This window comes from Callithrix jacchus, chromosome 12 (assembly GCF_049354715.1).
Source record: "Callithrix jacchus isolate 240 chromosome 12, calJac240_pri, whole genome shotgun sequence".
In the NCBI taxonomy this organism is placed as follows: domain Eukaryota; kingdom Metazoa; phylum Chordata; class Mammalia; order Primates; family Cebidae; genus Callithrix; species Callithrix jacchus.
In genome coordinates this window covers 28,423,347-28,444,087 of record NC_133513.1, presented here as the reverse complement: position 1 = coordinate 28,444,087, position 20,741 = coordinate 28,423,347, and the positions used below count along the sequence as shown (strand labels likewise).

The 20,741-nt window shown below is 50.2% G+C and overlaps 1 protein-coding gene across 6 annotated transcripts in view; it reads left to right on the top strand.

Annotated features, from left to right (window-relative positions):
• Positions 1–20,741, top strand: part of GSG1L (GSG1 like) — a 279,871-nt gene that overhangs the window by 205,917 nt on the left and 53,213 nt on the right. For all 6 annotated transcript variants that reach the window (XM_035267252.3, XM_035267255.3, XM_035267254.3 and 3 more), the window contains one exon: positions 17,375–17,486. In XM_035267252.3, coding sequence (XP_035123143.2) covers positions 17,375–17,486 — 112 coding nt within the window. The remainder of the gene's footprint in view (positions 1–17,374; positions 17,487–20,741) is intronic.

Below are 20,741 nucleotides of genomic sequence, written 5' to 3'. Positions count from 1 at the left end.
ATAGTAGCAAATAACAAGACGTGGTGGGTATCTAGGGGGAAGCAATGAAAATAGCAAGTGCAAAGGCCCTGGGGCAGGAATATGCTTGGGAGTATGCAAGGTACAAGTTGGCAGAGAGGGAAAGAGAGGTGGACAGTGAGGTCAGGGATGGGGAGACATAGATTTCCACAGCCATGACTTAATCTATCAGTGCACTACCAGGAGACTTTCAGGGTGTTTCCAATCCTCTGCTACAGTGAATATCCTTGTCCATAAATTTTGCCCACAGACATATTTTACAAATACGTCTGAGGGTAAATTCCTAGAGGTGGAATTGCTGGGTCAAAAGGAATGTGCAATTTTGTTTGGACAGCCACTGCCAATTCACCCGCCTTCCCTCCCAGACCTGACTCCCACTGCCCCTTTCTCTTTTTTTTTTTAAATTTTTTTGAGACAAAGTCTTACTCTGTCACCCAGGCTGGAGTGCAGTGGCACAATCTCAGCTCTCTGCAACCTCTGCCTCCCGCGTTCAAGCGATTCTTGTGCCTCAGCCTGCTGAGTAGCTGGGATTACAGGCATGTGCCACCACACCTGGCTAATTTTTGTATATATATATTTTAAATAGAGATGGGGTTTCACTGTGTTGGCCAGGCTGATCTCGAACTCCTGACCTCAGGTGATCTGCCCACCTTGGCCTTCCAGAGTGCTGGGATTACAGGCATGAGCCACCGTGCCCAGCCTCCCACTGGCCCTTTCCGAGAGTCCTCCATGCCTGTGACGTCCTTGGTCCCTGCCTGGGCTGGCTTCCTGGACTCCCAGCCCCTCCCTGCAGAAGGCTGTCAGACGCCGCAGATGGCAGGGGAGTCTAAGAGCCCCTAAGAGGACACTTTCCCTTGATGGAAATTCTCCACGTTGGGAAAATTCTTTTCACCAACAGTCTTTTCCGTGTGCTTTCCCCAGCATTGGAAGCTCCCCAGTGGCTCTTCTGAGACAATGTGTGAGTTCGCATTTACCCACAATTTGTCTCTGGGAAGGTGGAGGGCTGGCAGAATCTGCCAGAGGACGGAAAACAGAGAACACCTTGTCTGGAAGGGGGAGCTGCTGTCCCCTCGTTACTACCCATGTGACATTGCAGGGACTGGAAAGGCTGGGGGCTTCGGGAGCTGCTCTCCCCTCGTTACTACCCATGTGACATTGCAGGGGCTGGAAAGGCTGGGGGCTTCGGGACCTGCTGAGATAGAGCTATATGAGAGTGAGTCGGCATTTACTGAACACCTACTGTGTGGCTCCTGCAACTCTTCCTGTCCGGCCAGGCCTGATTCAGGACTAGGGCAGAGCTAGTGTGAACCTGTGACCAGGGTCTCTACAGCTGCACACCTGAGCCTCATCAGGGTAGGCAGGTGCAGACTGGGGGAGCCTCAGCCTAGGCTGCCCACCCAGGCCCTCCTTAGAGCCACCCCTTCCTCCGGAGCCTCCCCTTCTCTTGCCTCTGTTCCTCAGCAGCTTGCAAAACCAGCTGAGCCTTAATCTCTGGTGATCAAAGGGGCCTCCTAGTCCTAAGCCCAGCTCTGAGCTGGAGAGAGCCCCTGCTGGGACCACCTGCCAGAGTCACAGGCCTTCTTCAGAAGAGAGGCAGGATGGCCGGGTGTGGCAGCTCACATCTGTAATACCAGCACTTTGGGAGGCAGAGGTGCTCAAGAACTGCTTGAGGCCAAGAGTTCCAGACAAGCCTGGCCAACACAGCGAGACCCTGTTTCTGCACAAAAATGAAAAAAATTAGCTGGACGTGGTGGTGCATGCCTGTGGTCTCAGCTGCTCGGAAAGCTGAGATGGGAGGATCACTTGAGCCCAGGAGTTTGAGGCAGGAGTGAGCTATGATCGTGCCACTGCACTCCAGCCTAGGTGACAGAGTGAGACTCTTACTCTGGAAAGAAAAAAAGTAGGCCGGGTGCTGTGGCTCAGGCTTGCAATCCCAGCTCTTAGGGAGGCAGAGGCGGGAGGGTAGCTTGAGCCCAGGAGTTTAAGACCTACCTGGACAATATAGTTAGACCCCGTTCTCCACAAAAAAAGGGGGAAAAAAAGAAGAAAAAAGTAAATAAAATAAATAAAGAGGGACAGAAAACCAACTCCTGCCCAAGGAATGTAACAGATGAGAAATGACGGTCTTCAGCAGGGATTCCAGCGCCAGCGGGAGCAGAGACAGTGAGGTCTGCGCCAGGCAGTGAGATGCAGGAGATGCCCTGGGCAGCCCTCTCTGCCCTGAGATTTGCTTGGCCCCAGGAAGTCTCACAGCTGCTTACCCCAGTGGAGCTCTTGGCACTCTCTGGAGGGTGGACGGGGTCATGCTGCTGAGACCCTCCTCCAAGCTTCACTGCATGACCTCTCTCTGGCTTAGTCCGCCTGTCACTCTGGCCACCATATATGGCCTGGGTCCCAATCTTGAAGACTTCACCTCTTGGATCCTATCCCAGAATAGAGGTGGGCCCAGCAGAGCCAGACACTACCATGGAGGGTGTCTGGGCCCCTCTATGAGCCACCCCCTAGAGCCAGAGGTCAGGAGAGCACCAAGGGCCTGCAGAGACACAGAGCCAGCATGCACTTCCAAGTGGGATAAGCCCGACGGGGTCACTCCTACCCCTCCCACAGCTCCAGACTATCTCGTGGCTCCTCACAGCAACAGTGCCACCTCTCACCCGCCTCTCAACCTCTGCACTCCTTCCCTGCCCTGGGCCTGAAACTGTGAACACACTTTGTCTCTTCCTGCCTCATCATTCTCTCCATCTGGGGCTCTCTCCCTCCAGAACCTTCGCCGTTTTCAGGTCTCAGCTTAAATGTCACCTTCTCAGGGAGGCCCACCCTGATTTCCTTGGCTAAACTAATTTACTCCATCATTATCTTCCATATCCCCTTCTTTGCCTTCGTAGCATTTATTAAACCACACATTTTAAAAGGTATTTCTATTTATTTACTTTTATAGAGATGGGGGTCTTACTATGTTGCCCAGACTGGTTTTGAATTCCTGATCTCAAGCGATCCTCCCGCCTTGGCCTCCCAAAGTGCTGGGATTACAGGCGTGAGCCACCATGCCCGGCCAAACTCTGAATTTAAATATGTATGCTTATTTCCCATCTTCCTTCATAAGACTATCAGCTCCTTGAGGGCAGGGACTCTTTTGTCTTATATACTCTTTTATTTCCTGAACCATGAAGACAGCCTGTCATCCAGAAAGCACTTAATAAATATTTGCTGAATGAATGAATGAATGAATGAGCGGAAGAGACTGTGATGGAATGGTAAAACACCCGGACTTGGAGTTGGGCAGACCTGGACTCAAATACACTCCTTCCTCGCTGTGTCACCCTGGGTGAGTTGCTTTACCTCTCTGAGCTTTACCCTCTCATTTTTCAAGTAGGGTATAATGAAACCTAGCCTTTCTGGGCTAAGGCAAGGATTACACAGGACAAGGGATGGTCGAGTGCTTTACAAACTGTAAAGTGCCCAGAGAAAGGAGAGACTGTCAATTTTGGCTCTCTGGAAGTTTTTCCAGGTGGCCACTCATCCTCTCATTTTCTTAGTGCTCAGGCAGCTTTCTTAGTTCCTGGGCAGTGAAAGTAATTGGATGGAACCCCAGTGTCCCCGCAGGGAACCGTGGAAGCTCAGAGCACTTAACTGGCCAGAATTGGATTTGCATTTCAGCGAATGAGACCAGAGGGATGGAAGGTAGTGTTGGCAGGAATGTTCCCGAGATGGCTTACAAAGGGGTCGGTTCTGTGCTGGGGCAGAAGGACTGAGCTGGCGGGGGTGAGGGGTGGCACGACCCTGCAGGTGTGGACCTGTCACAGGTGTCTCTGCAGATCAGGGTCCTCCGAGAGCAAAACGGGAGGAGATGGGGAGGCCTACCATGGAGACGCGAATACAGTGGCTATTCCTGCTTGTCACTTGGGGAGATTTAACTAGACATCTTGGAGAGGGGGGAGGGAGAGAGAGGCAGACACAGAACAGTGGCAAACAGAGAGCAAGATACAGAAATGAGAGAGAGAGGTGGAGAGAAAGAAGTTACAGGGAGGGGGAGCTCGGCCAGTGTCTCTCATTTGTGCAAACCACAGAAGGAAATTGAGACAGGCTTCCTCGGGGTGCTGCACTCCCCATTGATCTCAGAGCCCCACCTTACCTTTCATTTTCTTGTAGAGACAGGGTTTCCCTTCGTTATCCAGGCTGATCTTGAACCTCTGTCCTCAAGCACTCTTCCTGCCTCGGCCTCCCGAAATGCTGGGATTATATAGTGAACCATTACACCTGGTCCCCCACACCTTTGTTTTTTTTTGAGATGGAGTCTTGCTCTGTTGCCCAGGCTGGAGTGCAGTGGTGCAATCTCAGCTGACTGCAACCTCCTGGGTTCAAGTGATTCTCCTGCCTCAGCCTCACAAGTAGCTGGGACTACAGGCATGGGCCACCACGCCCAGCCAGTTTTTGTATTTTTTAGTAGAGACGGAGTTTCACCGTGTTGCCCAGGCTGGTCTCAAACTCCTGGTCTCAAGTGATCTGCCCGCCTCAGCCTCCCAAAATGCTGGGATTACAGGCATCAGCCACCACGCCTCGCCACCCTCCATGCCTTTTATCATGCAAGCATCTTGCCTCAAAGAGTGTGTGTCTAGTATTTAGGGACCTTTATCTTTCCATGTGGGCCCCCAAAGTTGAGTCAACTCCTTCCTCTGGTGCCCAGTCAAAGAGAGACCAATCAGTTGCCAGGCTGGAAGAAAGCTGGGCTTGAACTCCCAAGAGAAAGATGCCTAGGTGGCACCTCCCTGGGGGATTCCCAGGCCTATCAAAGACTCTTTTAGAGCGCACCTCTACATTCAGATGGGGGCCCCACCCCACTCCTCACCCAGCTCCGCGTCTCTCCCCCTTCATCTGTCTGCGCTGTGCCCCGGTGACCATTGCCACATCTGCATGCCACAGGTGCACCGCTCACTTCGAATTTTCTCTAAATCACTCACTTTTTTCGCAACCTAAATTCATTCAGAAAGGAACCTTCAGATCACCACCGGAAATGAAAAGCCAGTATCACTTGCAATAAATAGAAAAGAACTGTAAAAAAGAAATTACCATTGTAAAAACGTTCCTGAAGAGCCGGGATTGATGGCTCATGTCTGTCATCCCAGCACTTTGAGAGGCTGAGGCGGGATCACTTGAGCCAAGGACTTGGAGACCAGCCTGGGCAACATAGGGAGACCCTGTCTCTACAAAAACCAAAAATATGAGCTGGGCATGGTGGTGAGCACCTGTGGTCCCAGCTACTCAGGAGGCTGAGGTGGGAGGCCCACTTGAGCCCAGGAGTTTGAGGCTGCAGTGAGCTGTGATCGCACCACTACACTCTAGACTGGGTGACAGAGCAAGACCCTTCCTGAAAAAATGAAATAAAATAGAAACAAAAACATTCATGAAGAATCTAAAACCGTGGATTCAATGGGGGATTAGTCTGTCCCCACTGCCCCTGCCCTCAACAATATTTGGCCAATATTTGGAGACATTTCTGGTTTTTATGACTGGGGGTATGTGGGGTGGAGGGTGCATATTCCCGAGTAGGTCAAGGCCGGGGATGTGCTAAGGCTCTGCTAGCACCCAGGACAGCCTCGACATCAAACCTCCTTTGTCCCCAAATGCCAGTAGTGCTAAGGCTTAGAAATCCTGCTCTAAAATGAGCTGAAGCACCCAGAGGGGTGAGCCCCACACTTTGGGCAGCTGTGACCTAGTTAATTCCTCCTTCTCCTTCTCAGGATCCGCTGAAACATCCTGGTTCAGGGAAGCCTTCCCTGACCCCCAGAGCAGAGGACCCAGCTGTAGGCTTCAGCTCCAGGGGCCCTTGTACCTCCCGAGCCCCGACTCCTGAAGGGTGATTTCTTGCGACGTCTGTGTCTTCTACTGGAGAGAAGCTCCCAGTGGGTAGGGGCCATGTCTGTTCCATTGGTCTCTCTGTTTTTTTTTTTTTTGGAGACCGAGTCTCATTGTCACCCAGGCTGGAGTACAATCATATGATCTTGGCCCACTGCAACCTTTGTCTCCTGCGTTCAAATGGTTCTCCTGCTGGGAGAGTAGCTGGGATTACTATGCCTGGCTAATCTTTGGATTTTTAGTAGAGATGGGGTTTCACCATGTTGTCCAGGCTGGTCTCCAACTCCTGACCTCAGGTGATCCATGCACCTCTGACTCCCAAAGTGCTGGGATTACAGGCTTGTTCCACTGCACCTGGCCCCGTTGGTCTCTTTCTGCAGACCTTAGCACAGTGTCACGCTTGTAGCAGATATGCAAGAGCTGCATATGGAATGAATGAATGAAGGTTGGGCCAAAAAGAGATGTGGACTCTACTCCTGGACTCAGTACAGCTCTCCGGTTCCTTAACCTCTCCTCAGCCCACTTTCATTCTCACCTGTGAAATGCACACCTAATAGGCCTATTGTTGGATCAAAGGAGAATGGGCATGGCAGGGGACAAGCCAGGGCACCCATGGGGGAGGGTCCCTTGCAGAGAGGAGGTCATTCCCTCATTCATCAGTTCCACCATCATGATGGAGCACCTGCATGCCTGTTGTCCCGGGGTAATTTTATTTTTTTTTAGAGCCAAGGTCTTGCTCTGTTGCCCAGACTGGAGTGCAGTGGTGCAATCATAGCTCATTGCTTGAACTCCTGGACTCAAGCGTGTGAATTTCTGGGGTAGAAATATAGGAGAAGGTAGAGATGAGATGGGCAGAATGGTGATTTAGGGGCATGCACATCGAAATCCTGGATCTCATTCCCACCCAGTTGTCCTTCTCCATCATCCTCCAGGTGAGAGACCCACCCTCATCTTGGGGGACCTGTGAGGATACGGACCTATGAGGGTACAAGACCACCAAAATGGAGCTTAATCCATGTGAAGAGACATGTGGGGTGTCCATGACACAGTTGGACACAGATGAACACAGGCTGGCACAAGTGGGCATCAGGAGACACAGGTGACACAGGTGCACACAGGTGACAGGTGGGCACAGGTGACACAGGTGGACACAGGTGAGCATCAGGAGACAGGTGACACAGGGGCATAGGTGGACACAGGTGACACAGGTGGGCACAGTTGACACAGGTGGGCACAGGTGAGCATCAGGAGACACAGGTGACACGGGCATAGGTGGACACAGGTGACACAGATGGGCACAGGTGACACCGGTGGGCACAGGTGACACCGGTGGGCACAGGTGACACAGGGCACAGGTGGAAATCACTCTTTTAAACAGCCCTTGAAGATGTACTGGCTGTGAGCACATGGCCCAACTCCCAAGGTGTCTGCTGTCCACTCAGACTGGGAAAGGACCCCTTGTGGCTCCTGGGGGATGTCATGGAAAGGGCTTGAAGTGGAGGCTGGGGGCCTTTTAGGGAAGCCCTGCTCATATCATAATAGTTCAGTTCATTCCTTCTTGCACCAACCATCCCCTTCTCCTCCTCTTCCTCTCCTTCCTCCTCCTTCCCTCCCCCTCCTCCTCTCCCTCCTCCTCCTTCTCTCCCCCACCTCCTCCCCTTTTGCCTTCTACTCCCCCTCCCCACTCCCCAACCTTCCCCATCCTCCCCTCCTCTCCCCTTACCCGTCCTCCTCTTCCTCCCCTGCCTCCCACTCCCCTCCAGGCAGGCCACTTTACCTGGTCTCCAGGTGGAGGGGGAAGATTAACGGTCTCTGCTTGATTGGGTATTCTTCTAAACCTTTTTCTTGGAATGCCTGGATGTAGGCTTTTGAAATCTCCAAAACCAAACTGGAGTTCTCTCAGTCTTCTGGGACAGCTGTGCCCTGAGGTCATGGATGTTTTCCATCTAGTAATGGCAGGGGTAACAGAGGATGCTGGCAGGCTGGGCACGTGTCCATTAATGTCAGAAATCGTCCCACTACCAGTTTGTGCTGGGTTACCCTGGACCCACTAGGTCCTGGGGCCATGGCCTCTGGGCTCCCTCTGGACCCCACCTGGGGGATCTGAGCCCGTTCTTTGCCACAGGGCTGGATGGGGGCAGCTGAGCTGAACAAGGCTGGTGTAAGTTCAGTAAACCCATTCCTTTAAATTGGAAGGTCTCCGTGATGTGCCACCTCCAATTTGGGCCACTTCACTTTAACGGGCAGAATTCCAAGAAGAGTGACATTAATGACTCTGGTAATCTAAAAGGGGACCTTTCGATAAAGGGCAGAGAAATCGAAATGATCTATGCAGACAAGATTGGGGGGCACCTCGGTAACTGATGAGCCCCCAAAAGGCTCCTCTCAAGAAGATGCCAACCAGCTGCCCCCCTCCCCGTGTCCTCAGAGGCCAGAGCAAGAAATTAGCTTAAATTGGAGCTGGAGAAAGATTTAGGTTATGTGTAAGGAGGAACTTTTTAAACCCTGAAATATGCTACCAAGAGAGGCTTCGGGTTCTCAAGAGACTGTCTAAAAATAGCTTGTTCTTTAAAAATAGGCCTGGGCAAGTTTTAAACATAGCACCAGCTCAGCTTCCCAGGGATGGCTTTCTGTGTAGGTGTACCTGACCATGTGGGGTCCCCCCCAGGGCAGAGGGCACAGGGAATAGCCAGGCTTTGGTCTCCATTGTGACCAACATCAGGATATTTTAGATAGTGCAGATAAGGGATTTATTTTTTTCTCTGCCCCCAGCTGATCGGTGTCATGAAACACCAGCCTTCAGTTTCTCAAGGTTTTCATTCTGTGGGAGGCTATTCTGGGGCTAATGTTAATTGGGTCGGTCCCAACAGCTTCTTCCAGTTGCTCCCAGTTTCCCCCAGTTCCTCACCACCCCCGAGCCAGGGTTCTCCAGGTCCTGAAGGTTTGCTGGTAAGTGATTGGTCTCAGCGGTACCCAGTACCCCTGTGCTCCCTGCCTCCAGCATCTCAGCACCCTGGCAAGTCCTGCCCATCCTCATCCTCGCCTGCTGGGAGGACTGCAGCTGCTCCTCCCCGGCTCCCTGCCTCCTGCTCCTCCCGCCTGTTCTCAGGCCACAGACTTGATCACCACCCCCACCCAACCAAAACTTTGCTCTGAAAGTTGCAACTCCTGCCCGGCGCCCTCAGGATAACATCCAAACTGCCTCAGAGGGCTGAAAACTTCTCATGGAAGGTCCCTGTTTATCCCTGCAGCTCTCACCTCCCACATGCCCCACCTAACCGCCTGTGACAGCCACAGCAAACCACTTTTCCTGTGGGTCTCTGCTGGTGCGGGTTCCCCTGCCTGCTCTGCTCTCCTCCTCCTCCCTCTGACCCTTCAGCTCTCAGCTGCTATATCACCTCCTCAAGGAGCCTCTTCTGACTCCCCCAAACCCTCTTGGCTGCCCTGATAACCAGTGGTGCCGAGTCTGTGTGTCTGCCTCTCCCCTCCCAAGGGGAGCATTGGGAGGACAGGCCACTTGACCCCTGAAGAAACCCCTGAAGCATAGCAGCTGCCTGATACTTGCTCAGTGACCAGCTGAAGGTCCGGGATTTCCCTTTGCAGCCCTCCTGCCCCATCTGGTTCCGGCCTCCTCCAGGTCCCCACCAGCCCCTCTGTGTCCCAAGTCCCGGACATGACACGCATGGAATATTGGCAAGTCCAGCTCCACGCCCAGCATCTACAAGAATATTTATTTAAAAATGAGTGCTCACCACGTGTTCTCAGTAATAACTTAGCATCTTTAGTAATAAACTCTATTATAAATCAATTAATCAGCTACCTCCCTGGTATCTCAATTAAATGGAGCGTGGCATTCTCATAAAACACCCAAACCCTGGCAAAGGGAGCCAGGTCAGAGGCAGGGGGAATCCTGGAACTGGGGCTGTCACCGCTGTTCTCTGTCCTCACCCAGGGGTAGCTCCAGACTGGAGACTGTCCCCTTGGGAGGGGTCACATGGGCTCTGGTCCAGCCCACCTTGAGGGAGGCCCAGGGACCTGCCACCCCTCTCCCCAGTGATCGAGCAAAAGGATGGCATTCCTGTGTGTCCTCTGGACTCAAGACGCCCTGACAGGTGTCACCAGGCCAACTGCTGTCTCCCTACCTGAATCCCACAGCCACGCTGCCTTGGCTCACTTTAAATTCACGAGCACGGATCTCACACGACATGCAACACTGCCCTGAGAGCAGAGGCACTGCCGCAGCGCGTTTGTGCTTTCTCACTCTCAGAAAAGACAGACTGTTTCACACCCTTCCCTAGATGCTCCTCAACCCCCACTTCCCCAGTCGGCCCACCTAGCTCTCAGCTGGTGACCTTGTCTCCCGCTTGCTGGAAAGGAATGGGAGTGAATCTGCTCAAGAACTCAGCTCCAGGTGGGCACAGGGGCTCCTGCCTAGATCCCAGCACTTTGGGAGACTGAGGCAGGGAGGATCCCTTGAGGCCAGGAGTTCAAGATCAGCCTGGACAACATAATGAGACCCTGTCTCTACAACAATAAAAATGTCAGCCAGGCATGGCAGGACTTGCCCATAGTCCCAGCTACTCAGCAGGCTGAGGCAGGAGGATCATTTGAGCCCAGGAGGTCGAGGCTGCAGTGAGCTATGATGGTGCCTCTATACTCCAGCCCAGGGAACAGAGCAAGACCCTGTCTTAAAAAACAACAAACAAACAAAACTTGAATCCCATTCAGATGCTGTCTTACTACTCCCTTGGGTGACACATCGCAGTTCCCATCAAAAGCCAGCCCCCTTGTTTTCTAGAACCTCCTCACACCTTCTGGCCGTCTCCGGACCCTGCTTCCACAATTGCCCTCTCGCTCCACTCCTCCGTCTGTCTCTCTTCTCTGTGTGATCATTCTGCATGCGCACGGAGACATTCTCTATCTCCCATGGCTAAAATGCCCCCTGCACAGGCACTGTGGCTCATGCCTGTAATTCCAGACCCTTGGCAGGCCGAAGCTGGAGGGCTGCTTGAGGCCAGGAGTTTGAGAACAGCCTGGGCAACGTGGTGGGAACCTGTCTGTACAAAAAAAAAAAATAAACAGATAGATATAAAAGACAGATATAGATGATAGGTAACATAGATATGATAGAGAGATGAAAGAAAGATAGATATAAATGACAGATATAGATGATAACATAGGTATGATAAACAGAGAAGGCAAAAAAGAAAAGGAGAAAGAAGAAAGAAAGACAGATAGATATGATAGAGATGATTGATAGATAGATAGATGCCTTATATGTATATATTTTTAAATAAATAAAATGCCTTCCTGAGCCGCAGGCCCCCCACCCTGCTATCACCCCATTTTCCCGCTTCCCCAGGAAGCATTCTGCTTTGAAAGCCTTTTCTATCATTTACCCTCCTCCTCTTCTAAACCTTGCAGTTGACGACGCCACACTCTGATGTTCTCCCGATATCCGTGGCCACTCTGCCTCAGCTTTCTTGCTGGTCCCTCCTACTCTGCTTTTTTTTTTTTTTTTTTTTTTTTGAGATGGAGTTTTGCTCTTGTTACCCAGGCTGGAGTGCAATGGTGCGATCTCGGCTCATGGCAACCTCCACCTCCTGGGTCAGGCAGTTCTCCTGCCTCAGCCTCCCGAGTAGCTGGGATTACAGGCACGCGCCACCATGCCCAGCTTTTTTTTTTTTTTTTTTTGTATTTTTAGTAGAGACAGGGTTTCACCATGTTGACCAGGATGGTCTTGATCTCGACCTCATGATCCACCTGCCTCAGCCTCCCCAAGTGCTGGGATTACAGGCTTAAGCCACTGCACCCAGCCTACTCTGCTTAAGACCAGATGTTGGCATCATCCTGGGACCCTTGTCTCTCCTCTTGCTGCAGTCTGTCTCCAGATGACCTCCTTAGTAGGCACACCGTGTTATTTACCATTCACGTGTTGACGTCTCTGGTGCTGACACCTCCCTGAATTGCAGATCTGGCCCTTCAACGGTTTGCTTGCTATCCCTGCTTAGATATAAAATAGGCATTTCAAACAAATGTGGCACAAATAGGATTCTACTCACCCAGACTTCTTCCTCCCTTCTTCTTCATCTTAGCAAATGGCATCTACCCAGGTGCTCAAACCCAAACTCTTAAGGTCATCCTAGACCCCAGGTAGTAGCCCTCATCACCTGTACGCAGCCCAGCAGCGAGTCCTATTGACTCCAGCCTCAAAACTCACCCTGGGCTGGGCACAGTGGCTCATGCCTGTAATCCCAGTGCTTTGAGAGGCCACTACTGGAGGATCACTTGAGGCCGGGAGTTCGGGACCAGCCTGGACAACATAGGGAGACCCTTTCTCTTAAATAAATAAATAACATAGCTGAGTGTGGTGGCATGCACCTTTAGTCCTAGTTACTCGAAAGGCTGAGGCTGGAGGAGTTGGAGGTTAACACTGAGCTGTGACTGCACCCCTGTGCTGCAGTGCAGGTGACACAGTGAGACCCTGTCTCAAAACAAAACAAAAACAAACGAACGATCTAAACCTACCCCAGAGCTGCCAGCAACTCCAGCCCAAACAAAAACAGCTTAGCCTGGGTCCTTACAATGGCCGCTCAGCTGGGCTCACCTCCTCTCCTCACAGTCACGGTCTCCACACAGAAATCAAAAGGATTTTCTTAGAAGCGTCTATTACACCCCTGCTTACAGCTGAAAGTCCTTCACTGACTTCCTGTTCTACACGGACTGAGAGCCAAACTGCACTGTGGCCTTCAGGGTCCTGTATGGCCAGGTTCCTGCCTGCCTTTCTGACTCCGTCTGAAATATCCCTCCCCCCCTTTTTTTTTTGAGATGGAATCTTGCTCTGTTGCCCAGGCTGGAGTGCAGTGGTGCCATCTCGGCTCACTGCAACCTTCGCCTCCCAGTTCAAGCAATTCTTCTGCCTCAGCACCATGCCTGTAGCTGGGACTACAGGCATGGTGCCACCACAACTAGCTAATTCTTGTATCCTTAGTAGAGATGGGGTGTCACTGCAGTGGCCAGGTTGGCCTTGAACTCCTAACCTTGTGATCTGCCTGCCTCAGCCTCCCAAAGTGCTGGAATTACAGATGTGAGCCACCGCGCCAGCCTTTTTTTTTTTTTTTTTTTGGTCACCCGGGCTACAGTACAGTGGTGTGATTTTGGCTCACTGCAGCTTCCACCTCCTGAGTTCAAGCAATTCTGCTTCAGCCTCCTAAGTAGCTAGGATTACAGGTGCGTGCCACCACACCTGGCTAATTTTTGTATTTTTAGTAGAGACAGGGTTTTGGCATGTTGGCCAGGCTGTTCTCGAACCCCTGACCTCAGGGGATCCACCCTCCTCAGCCTCCCAAAGTGCTGGGATTACAGGGGTGAGCCACCACGCCTGGCCCCTCCTCCCCTTGCTCACTCTGCTGCAGCGTTTTCTCCTTGCCTCCAGCCCCAGCCCTTTCCCAGGCTGCTCCCTCTGTCTGGAATACTCTTCCCCAGCCCTCTGCATGGCTGCCCTCAGCTCCCCATTCAAGCCTCTGCTTAAATGTCACTTCCTCTGAGACACCCTCCCTGGCCACCCAGGCTGAAGTGCCTCCCACTCCAAGGACTCTCCACCACTTGCCCTATTTTATTTTCTTCATGGAAATGTTTACTGCCTGAAATTTCATGTTAGTTTCTGTGCCAATTGTCTGGCTCTCTCTAACAGAACCCGAACCCCTTGAGAGCAGGACATCTGTCCATCTATTCCAGTCTCCCTCTCCCCAACCCCCTGGAACAGTGGCTGGCATGTGAAAAGCCTTCAATGAACATTCCTTGGCTGATTGAATAAACGATAATGAATGAATGATGACTCTGACCTACGCTCTCCTAGATAAAGTTCTGCACTCTGGTCCTGTCCTAACTCATTCCTGTATCCCACACTCTTGACCTTTACACCAGCCAGCTCAACATCCCCAGGCACCTCTCACTCAGTGCTCATTTATTCATTTAATAAGCACATATTGAGCACCTACTGTGTGTCAGATACTGGGCTTGGCTCTGGGGATTCAGGGGAGAGCTGAACAGATCTGGTCTGTGGACTAGCATGCAGTCTAGTGGGCCTACATAGTGAGTCTCAGGTGTGCATTCACGCATTCATTCATTCAAGAAACTTCTGTGGAGCTAATTTTGTGCCCAGTGCTGTTCTAAGTGCTTTATAAATATAAGCCACTCAATCCTCATACCAACTTATGAGGTGGGTATTATTATCCCCATATTACAGGTGAGGAAACTGAGGCACAGAAAGGCAACCTACCCAAGGTCACAAAGCTGGCAAATGACTGTATTAGTCAGTTCTCACATTGCTATAAAGGACTACCTGAGGCTGGGTAACTTGTAAAGAAAAGAGGATTAATTGGCTCATGGTTCCGCAGGCTGTACAGGAAGCATGGCTGGGGAAGCTTCCGCAAACTTACAATCATGGCAGAAGGGGAAGGGAAAGCAGGCATGTCTTACATGGCTGGAGAAGGAGGACGTGAGTGAAGCGGGAGGTGCTGCACACTTTTAAACAACCAGATCTCTCGTGAGAACTCACTCGCTATCACGAGAACAGCAAGAGGGAAATCTGCCCCCATGATCCGGTCACCTCCCACCAGGCATCTCCTCCAACACTGGGGATTAAAATTGGATGAGAGACTTGGGTGGGGATACAGAGCCACACCCTATCAGTGACAGAGCTGGAAGCTGGGCTCTCTTTCACTTTCCTGGGTCTGCTTTCCTCCGGGCTCACCTTCTGATGTGCTTGACATTATCTCTTAATTCTCAGCACCCCCTGGACTTAACAGAATTCCACTTCCTCATTTTGGAATAACAGAGGGCAGGGCTAGGCGTCATGACAGCTCTTCCTGCTCTAAATTCTGGGGAGCACCACACCCAGCCCAGCTCTGGCCTCCTGGCCGACAACCCCCCATTTCCAGTGTTCTCCAGGGTTCCCTTGAGGCCTGGAGGAACCATACCCACCTGACTACATGGGTTTGGAATTTCATTTGTGGTGTCAGGAGTTGGGAGATTCCAGAAATCGCAAGGAGAGATTTACAGCTGTGAGTTTCCTGGTTTGAGTCCAAGCCAGGAAGTAATCACAGCAGCAGCAGCAGCAGCAGCAAAGTCTCATTCATTTAGTCTCCCTGAATTCAGGAGGTGCAGTAACGCACCAAAAAGTTACTTTTTAGTTCTGATGGGTTGGAAACGATTCCTTCTGATGAGGATTTATCGGACAGATGCTGTGGGTGGACCTTGCTTTACAGAATGAACATGCTTCTAAAAACATAGGCAAGGATCAGATTTTTGAAGCAGAATCTTTAAAATGCAATCAGAGAGTTCCACTAAGGTATCTTTGAGTGAACTGTAATTTTTATTTATTGAATTTCTTTAAATCATGGTCTTTCATACTTGAGGATAAATAGAATTAATTTAGGAATTAATGCCTTTCTAAACTAATAATTCAGAAAATTAATTATTTTGCCAACAGGCTAAGTTCAGCTTCTGGGTGGGAGATTTTGTATTAAAATATGGTTATGCTCCTACTGTCCTGGCATAAGGAGTGGCCCTTCTCATGAATATTCCATCCCTCAGAAAAAGAACTGCAGAAGACTGAGATAGGGTCAACACCCTTCTGAGTGGGTAGAGCTTCCATGCAGGGTAACAATTCCAGAGAGACTCAGCAATGGGCAGTAATAAAGAGGAGAGACTTGTTCCTCCAGAAAACAGATTGTACTCTAAAGTTACGGTGAATAAAACAGTGTGGCACTGATGCAGGAACACACAGAAAGATTGGTGGGACAGGATGACAAGTTAGGAAGTGCACCCATGTATTTGTGGGACTTGGAATATGATATAAATGTGTCCTTTAAAATCAGTAAGAAAAATACAAAAATTAGATGGGTGTGGTGGCTCATGCTTGTAGTCCCAGCTACTCAGGAGGCTGAGGTGGAGGGATCATCTGAGCCTGGGAGGTGAAGCTTGCAGTGAGCCCTGATGGAGCCACTGCACTCCAGTGTGGTGACAGAGTGAGACTCTGTCTCCAAAAATAAAAGTTTCTTAATTTTTTTTAAAAGATATAATCTATGCAACAGACAGGATTAATATTCAGAATATACGAAGAATTCCTACCAATAGATAAAGAAAAATATTTTTAAAAACAAAAAGAAAATTGGCAGAGGATACAGACATTCAAAGAAGAAGAAATAGAAGTGGTTAATAAATGTGAAAAATGCTCAAACACACTAGTACAAAGAGAAATAAAACAGGCTTTTAGGGCCCCCATTCTCCCATTGGCAGGCAGGTGGTTCTCTCTGCTCTGTCTTAAAAGAGTGGAGGGTCTACAAAGCACTGAGAAAATAAAGGTCCTCCTACCCCAGCCACAGCCCACTTCTTACTAGATGGGGGAAAATACTTTAAATTTAAACAATTTAGCCTCTAATCCCAGCACTTAGGGAGGCTGATGTGGGAGGATTGCTTGATCCTAGGAGTTTGAGACCAGCCTGAGCAACATAGCAAAACCCCCATTTCTACAAAAACAAAAATACAAAAATTAGCCTGGCATAGTGGCGTGTACCTGTAGTCCCAGCTACTTGGGAGGCTGAGGTGGGAGGATCACTTAAGCCCGGGAGGTTGAGGCTGCAGTGAGCTATGATCATGCCACTGTACTCCAGCCTGGGTAACAGGCTAAAAACAGAAAAATCCATGAAGTTGATTTTGTGACCCACTAAGACTTGTGGGCTGAATCTGGCCCAATGCCTATTTCTGTAAATAAAGTTTTATTGGAACACAGCCATGCCCATTCATTTCCATATTGTCCGCGGCTCCTTTGGTGCTGCAGAATTGAGTAGTTCTAACAGAGACCATATGGCCCACAGAACCTGAATTACTGACTTCTCTGGCCCTTTACAGAGAGTTCGCTGATCCGTACACAGATCTGACTCCGCCTCCCCTTTACTTAAATTTTTTTCAGGGTTCCCCTTTGCCCTCTGGCCCAAACTCAAGCCCCTTGGCCTAGCTTAGAAAACCACCAACCTCATGCCTGTAATCCCAGCACTTTGGGAAGCCAAGGCAGGAGGGTCACTTGAGCCCAGGAGTTTAAGAGACCAGCCTGGGCAATATAGTGAGACCCCATCCCTACAAAAATTATTAAAAATTAGCCAGGCATTGTGCTGCACGCCTGTAGTACCAGCTACTCAGGCAGCTGAGGTGGAAGGATTACTTGAACCCAAGAGTTGGAGGCTGCGGTGAGCTATGATTGGGCCACTGCACTTCAGCCTGGCAGCAGAGCAAGACCCTGTCTTTATAAAAAAGAAAGAAAGAAAGAAAAGAGAACTACCCCCTGTGGCCTCCCAAGCTCTGTTCCTGCTGACCTCCCTTACCCAGGGGTCCCTGTTCTCCACAGTGGTCGCAGGTGGGCAGGCAGCAGAGAAGCCGTAGGGGTGTGGAGACAAAACCCTTCCTCTCTTCCTGACACTTTGCTCTGCTCCCTGCCCCGCAGGCCTCCTGGGAATGGTCGCCCACATGATGTATACACAGGTGTTCCAGGTCACCGTGAGCCTCGGCCCTGAAGACTGGAGACCCCATTCCTGGGACTACGGATGGTCCTTCTGGTAAGTGGCTTTGACCATCAGTGCAAGAACACCTTTAAGCATCAGAGCCGCAAGGCATGCTGGGACTTCAGCAGTTCAGTCCAGTGGGTGTTGGGGGAAGACATGGGGGAGGTTGGAGGGGCTGCAGTCCAAAGGTGCTTTGAGACCCCATGGCAGCAATTGGCAAACTAGGGCCTGTGGGTCAAATCTGGCCCACCACCTGTTTGTATGCAGCCCTCAAGCTTTTCGATTTTTAAATGCTAAGAAAATAAATCAAAGGAAGAAGAATGCCGTTTTGTGACATGTGAAAATTACATGAAATTCAAATTTCAATGTCCATAAATAAGGTTTTCTTGGAACACGGCTACTCTCATTGTTGTGTATTATCCACGGCTGCTTTAACACTGAGATGGCAGCACTGGGCGGTGGTGACAGAGACTGAATGGCTCACAAAGTCAAAAATACTTATTCTCTGGCCCTCGGCCAACCCCTGCCTAAGAGGCATGCTCTGGAAGGTTGGAGATGGAAGCTGGGAAGACCTGAAATTAAGGGAGCTATGGAGGGCTCTGGGTGGCCCGATGGGGTAGGAGGACTCCAGTGAGCGGCTCCAAACACAGGGAACACACCTTAAAGCAGGGTGTGCTTATGAAAGGCATGACTAGTCAGGGTTCTTTTGCTTATGAGTGATAGAATCTCAAGCTTAAGTGAACAAGAGGTGTTCATTTGTTTGTATAACTGGGAGATCCAGGTGGATCAGCCGGGGTGCTCTGTGTTGTAACAGAAAAACGTAAGCACATCAGTCTAAGCAAGGAGATACCATACAGTGGTCCATGGAAAGGGAAAGCACAGCTATGGTGTGGACTTCAGGACACGTTAGATCCAGAGTCACTGAGGTCATTAGGGCTGAGTTCTCTTCCTCTGTGTAGTCATGTGAGCCTGGCACCTTCCACATATTTACTTTGTTGCTGGACTGGCTTCCCTGTTGGGGAGAGCTCTTCCTAAGGCTGATGCATCCTCCTACCCTTGTAAGAAAAAAGGGGCTTCTTCTCTAACATCAATTAGGGTCCCAAGCTTCCCTCTGGTGGGCTTAGGTCATGTTCCCTCTCCCTAATCATTGCCACAGCTGGAGGAATGTCATGAGCTTATCCCCTTAGCTTGACCAAGCCCACCTCTGGAGCAAAGATTGAGTCAAAACCTCTCAAATGGTGAATGGATGGAATAGATGCTGAGTGAGGTACCACAAGTCTGCTTCAGGCACAGCTGGATCCAGGTGACCAGGTGATTTCATCTAGAACTCAGTCATGCTCTCTCCTTATCTTGTCTCTGTTCCCTTTGAATTGGTGTAGGCTTCATTCTCAAACAGCTTTTCCCCAAATACTAGCAAAGATAGATGATCACAACACACAGCATCAGGCTTCTTTTTTTTTTTTTTGACAGAGTCTCTGCTCTGTCACCCAGGCTGGAATGCCAGACTTCCATCTTTAAAATGTAGCAATACCAGGAGAGAGATGGGATTTCTTTCCCATATTCCCAATTAAAATCCTAGCTATGACTTTCATTGGCTTAGCTTAAGTCATGTGACCAAACCTGAACCATTGATTTAGACCCTGGGGGAGATTGGAATGACCTGAGTCACATGGTCCAGAGAGTGGCATTAGCCCCGCCCAAATCCTTGGACAGAAAGAGGAGAAGGCTATGCAGGCTGGAAAGACAGCGACCACAGTTGTTCGCTACACAGGGTATCCAAATCTGGGGCTGGTAGTTGGGGAGCATTTAACCACTCAGTCATTGAACACATATTCACTGAGTACTTCCTCCAGGACAGCTGTTCTAGGTGCTGGGGATGCAGCAGTGCCGAGACAGCATTGCAACAGGGATGGAGACAAATGAACCAGCTGTATCTGAACTGTGCTGTGATGTAGGTGTGTGGGGGGAGGGAGTTCACAGACAGCTGCAGGAGCACAGATGAAGGGCCATTGATTGACCTAACTTTGGGTGGGGCTGGTTCCTAGGAAGAATTTTAAAGGCAAAACAGGAGGAATAGGGTGCTAGGCAGAGGGAACAGCAGGTCCAAGGACCTGGAGAGAGCATCTCAGAATAGAACAAGAGGGACTATGGTTATAATTTTTTTAAAAGACTCAATTCCAGTCCAGTGGACACCCCAGCTCCATCTCCACTCTGCTCGATTCTATTCTTTTAAAGCTGAAAGTATTTGCCTTAAAGGGACCTTGACCCGTTAACCCTGGCCCCAGTCCCTTTAAGTAGAACAATCCCGGGGAAGCCAGCTGAGGTTCTGACCTCCTTTTACCCAACCCTTCCCCCTGGAGCAGTTCCTTCCTGAGATCTTGACCTTGGAAGGTCATCTCCCTGAGCTAGAGAAGGGCACAAAGGAGGGGAACTAACATTTGTGAGTGTTGACCATGTGTGTAATAATCTCTTAGATTTACTGAATGCTGATGTTCCGTGAATCAGGTAGGTATTTCATGGAGACACAGAGAACTGAAGTAATCTGCCCAAGGTCATCCAGCTAAAAGTGGCAGGGCTGGGATTCAAACCCAGGCATCCGGGCTCCAGAGCCATACTGGAAACCTCTGAGATGAGTAATAATAAGAGAGTTCATGGATGTGCTTACCATGATGTTCCACACATGGTGTGTGCTCAGTAAATACCAGCTCTTATGTTGCTGCTACTGATGTGAAATTTACCACAAGCAATATCAAGCTACTGATATGAAATTTAACATGTGCAACATCACGCTACTGATATGAGATTTAACACATGCAATATGAAGCTACTGATGTGAAATTTAACATGAGCAATATGCTACTGATATGAAATTTATCACATGCGGTAACCTCGTGTTGCATATGCAGATGCCGAGAATTAGAAAAGTTGAATCAGATGCTCTGGTGGGAACTGCCTCCTCCCGCCAGGCCCCCTTTCCAGAAGGCCCTGGCTCTCTCCTATGGTGTTCATTGTCTTAAGTCAAGCCTGCTGGTGTCAGCAAGGGGAACATTCTTTCCTTGGAAATCAGAGCCTTCTCCCCTGCTCCTCTGCTCCCTCCCTCAGGGCCAGCCTCCCAAGGGGCACCGAATTCCCATTGGACTTCTTAAAGGCCGGGCCCAGTGTGCAGCCCCTATTAGGACTGATCCATTTTTCCCTGTCACTGAGACCTGCAAGATGGATCAACCCCATTTTTCATCCATCACATTTGGGGCCTCGCCAGGGCTGCACCATGTCATCTTTCTTATTTAATATGTGTGAGGCCATTTGTCA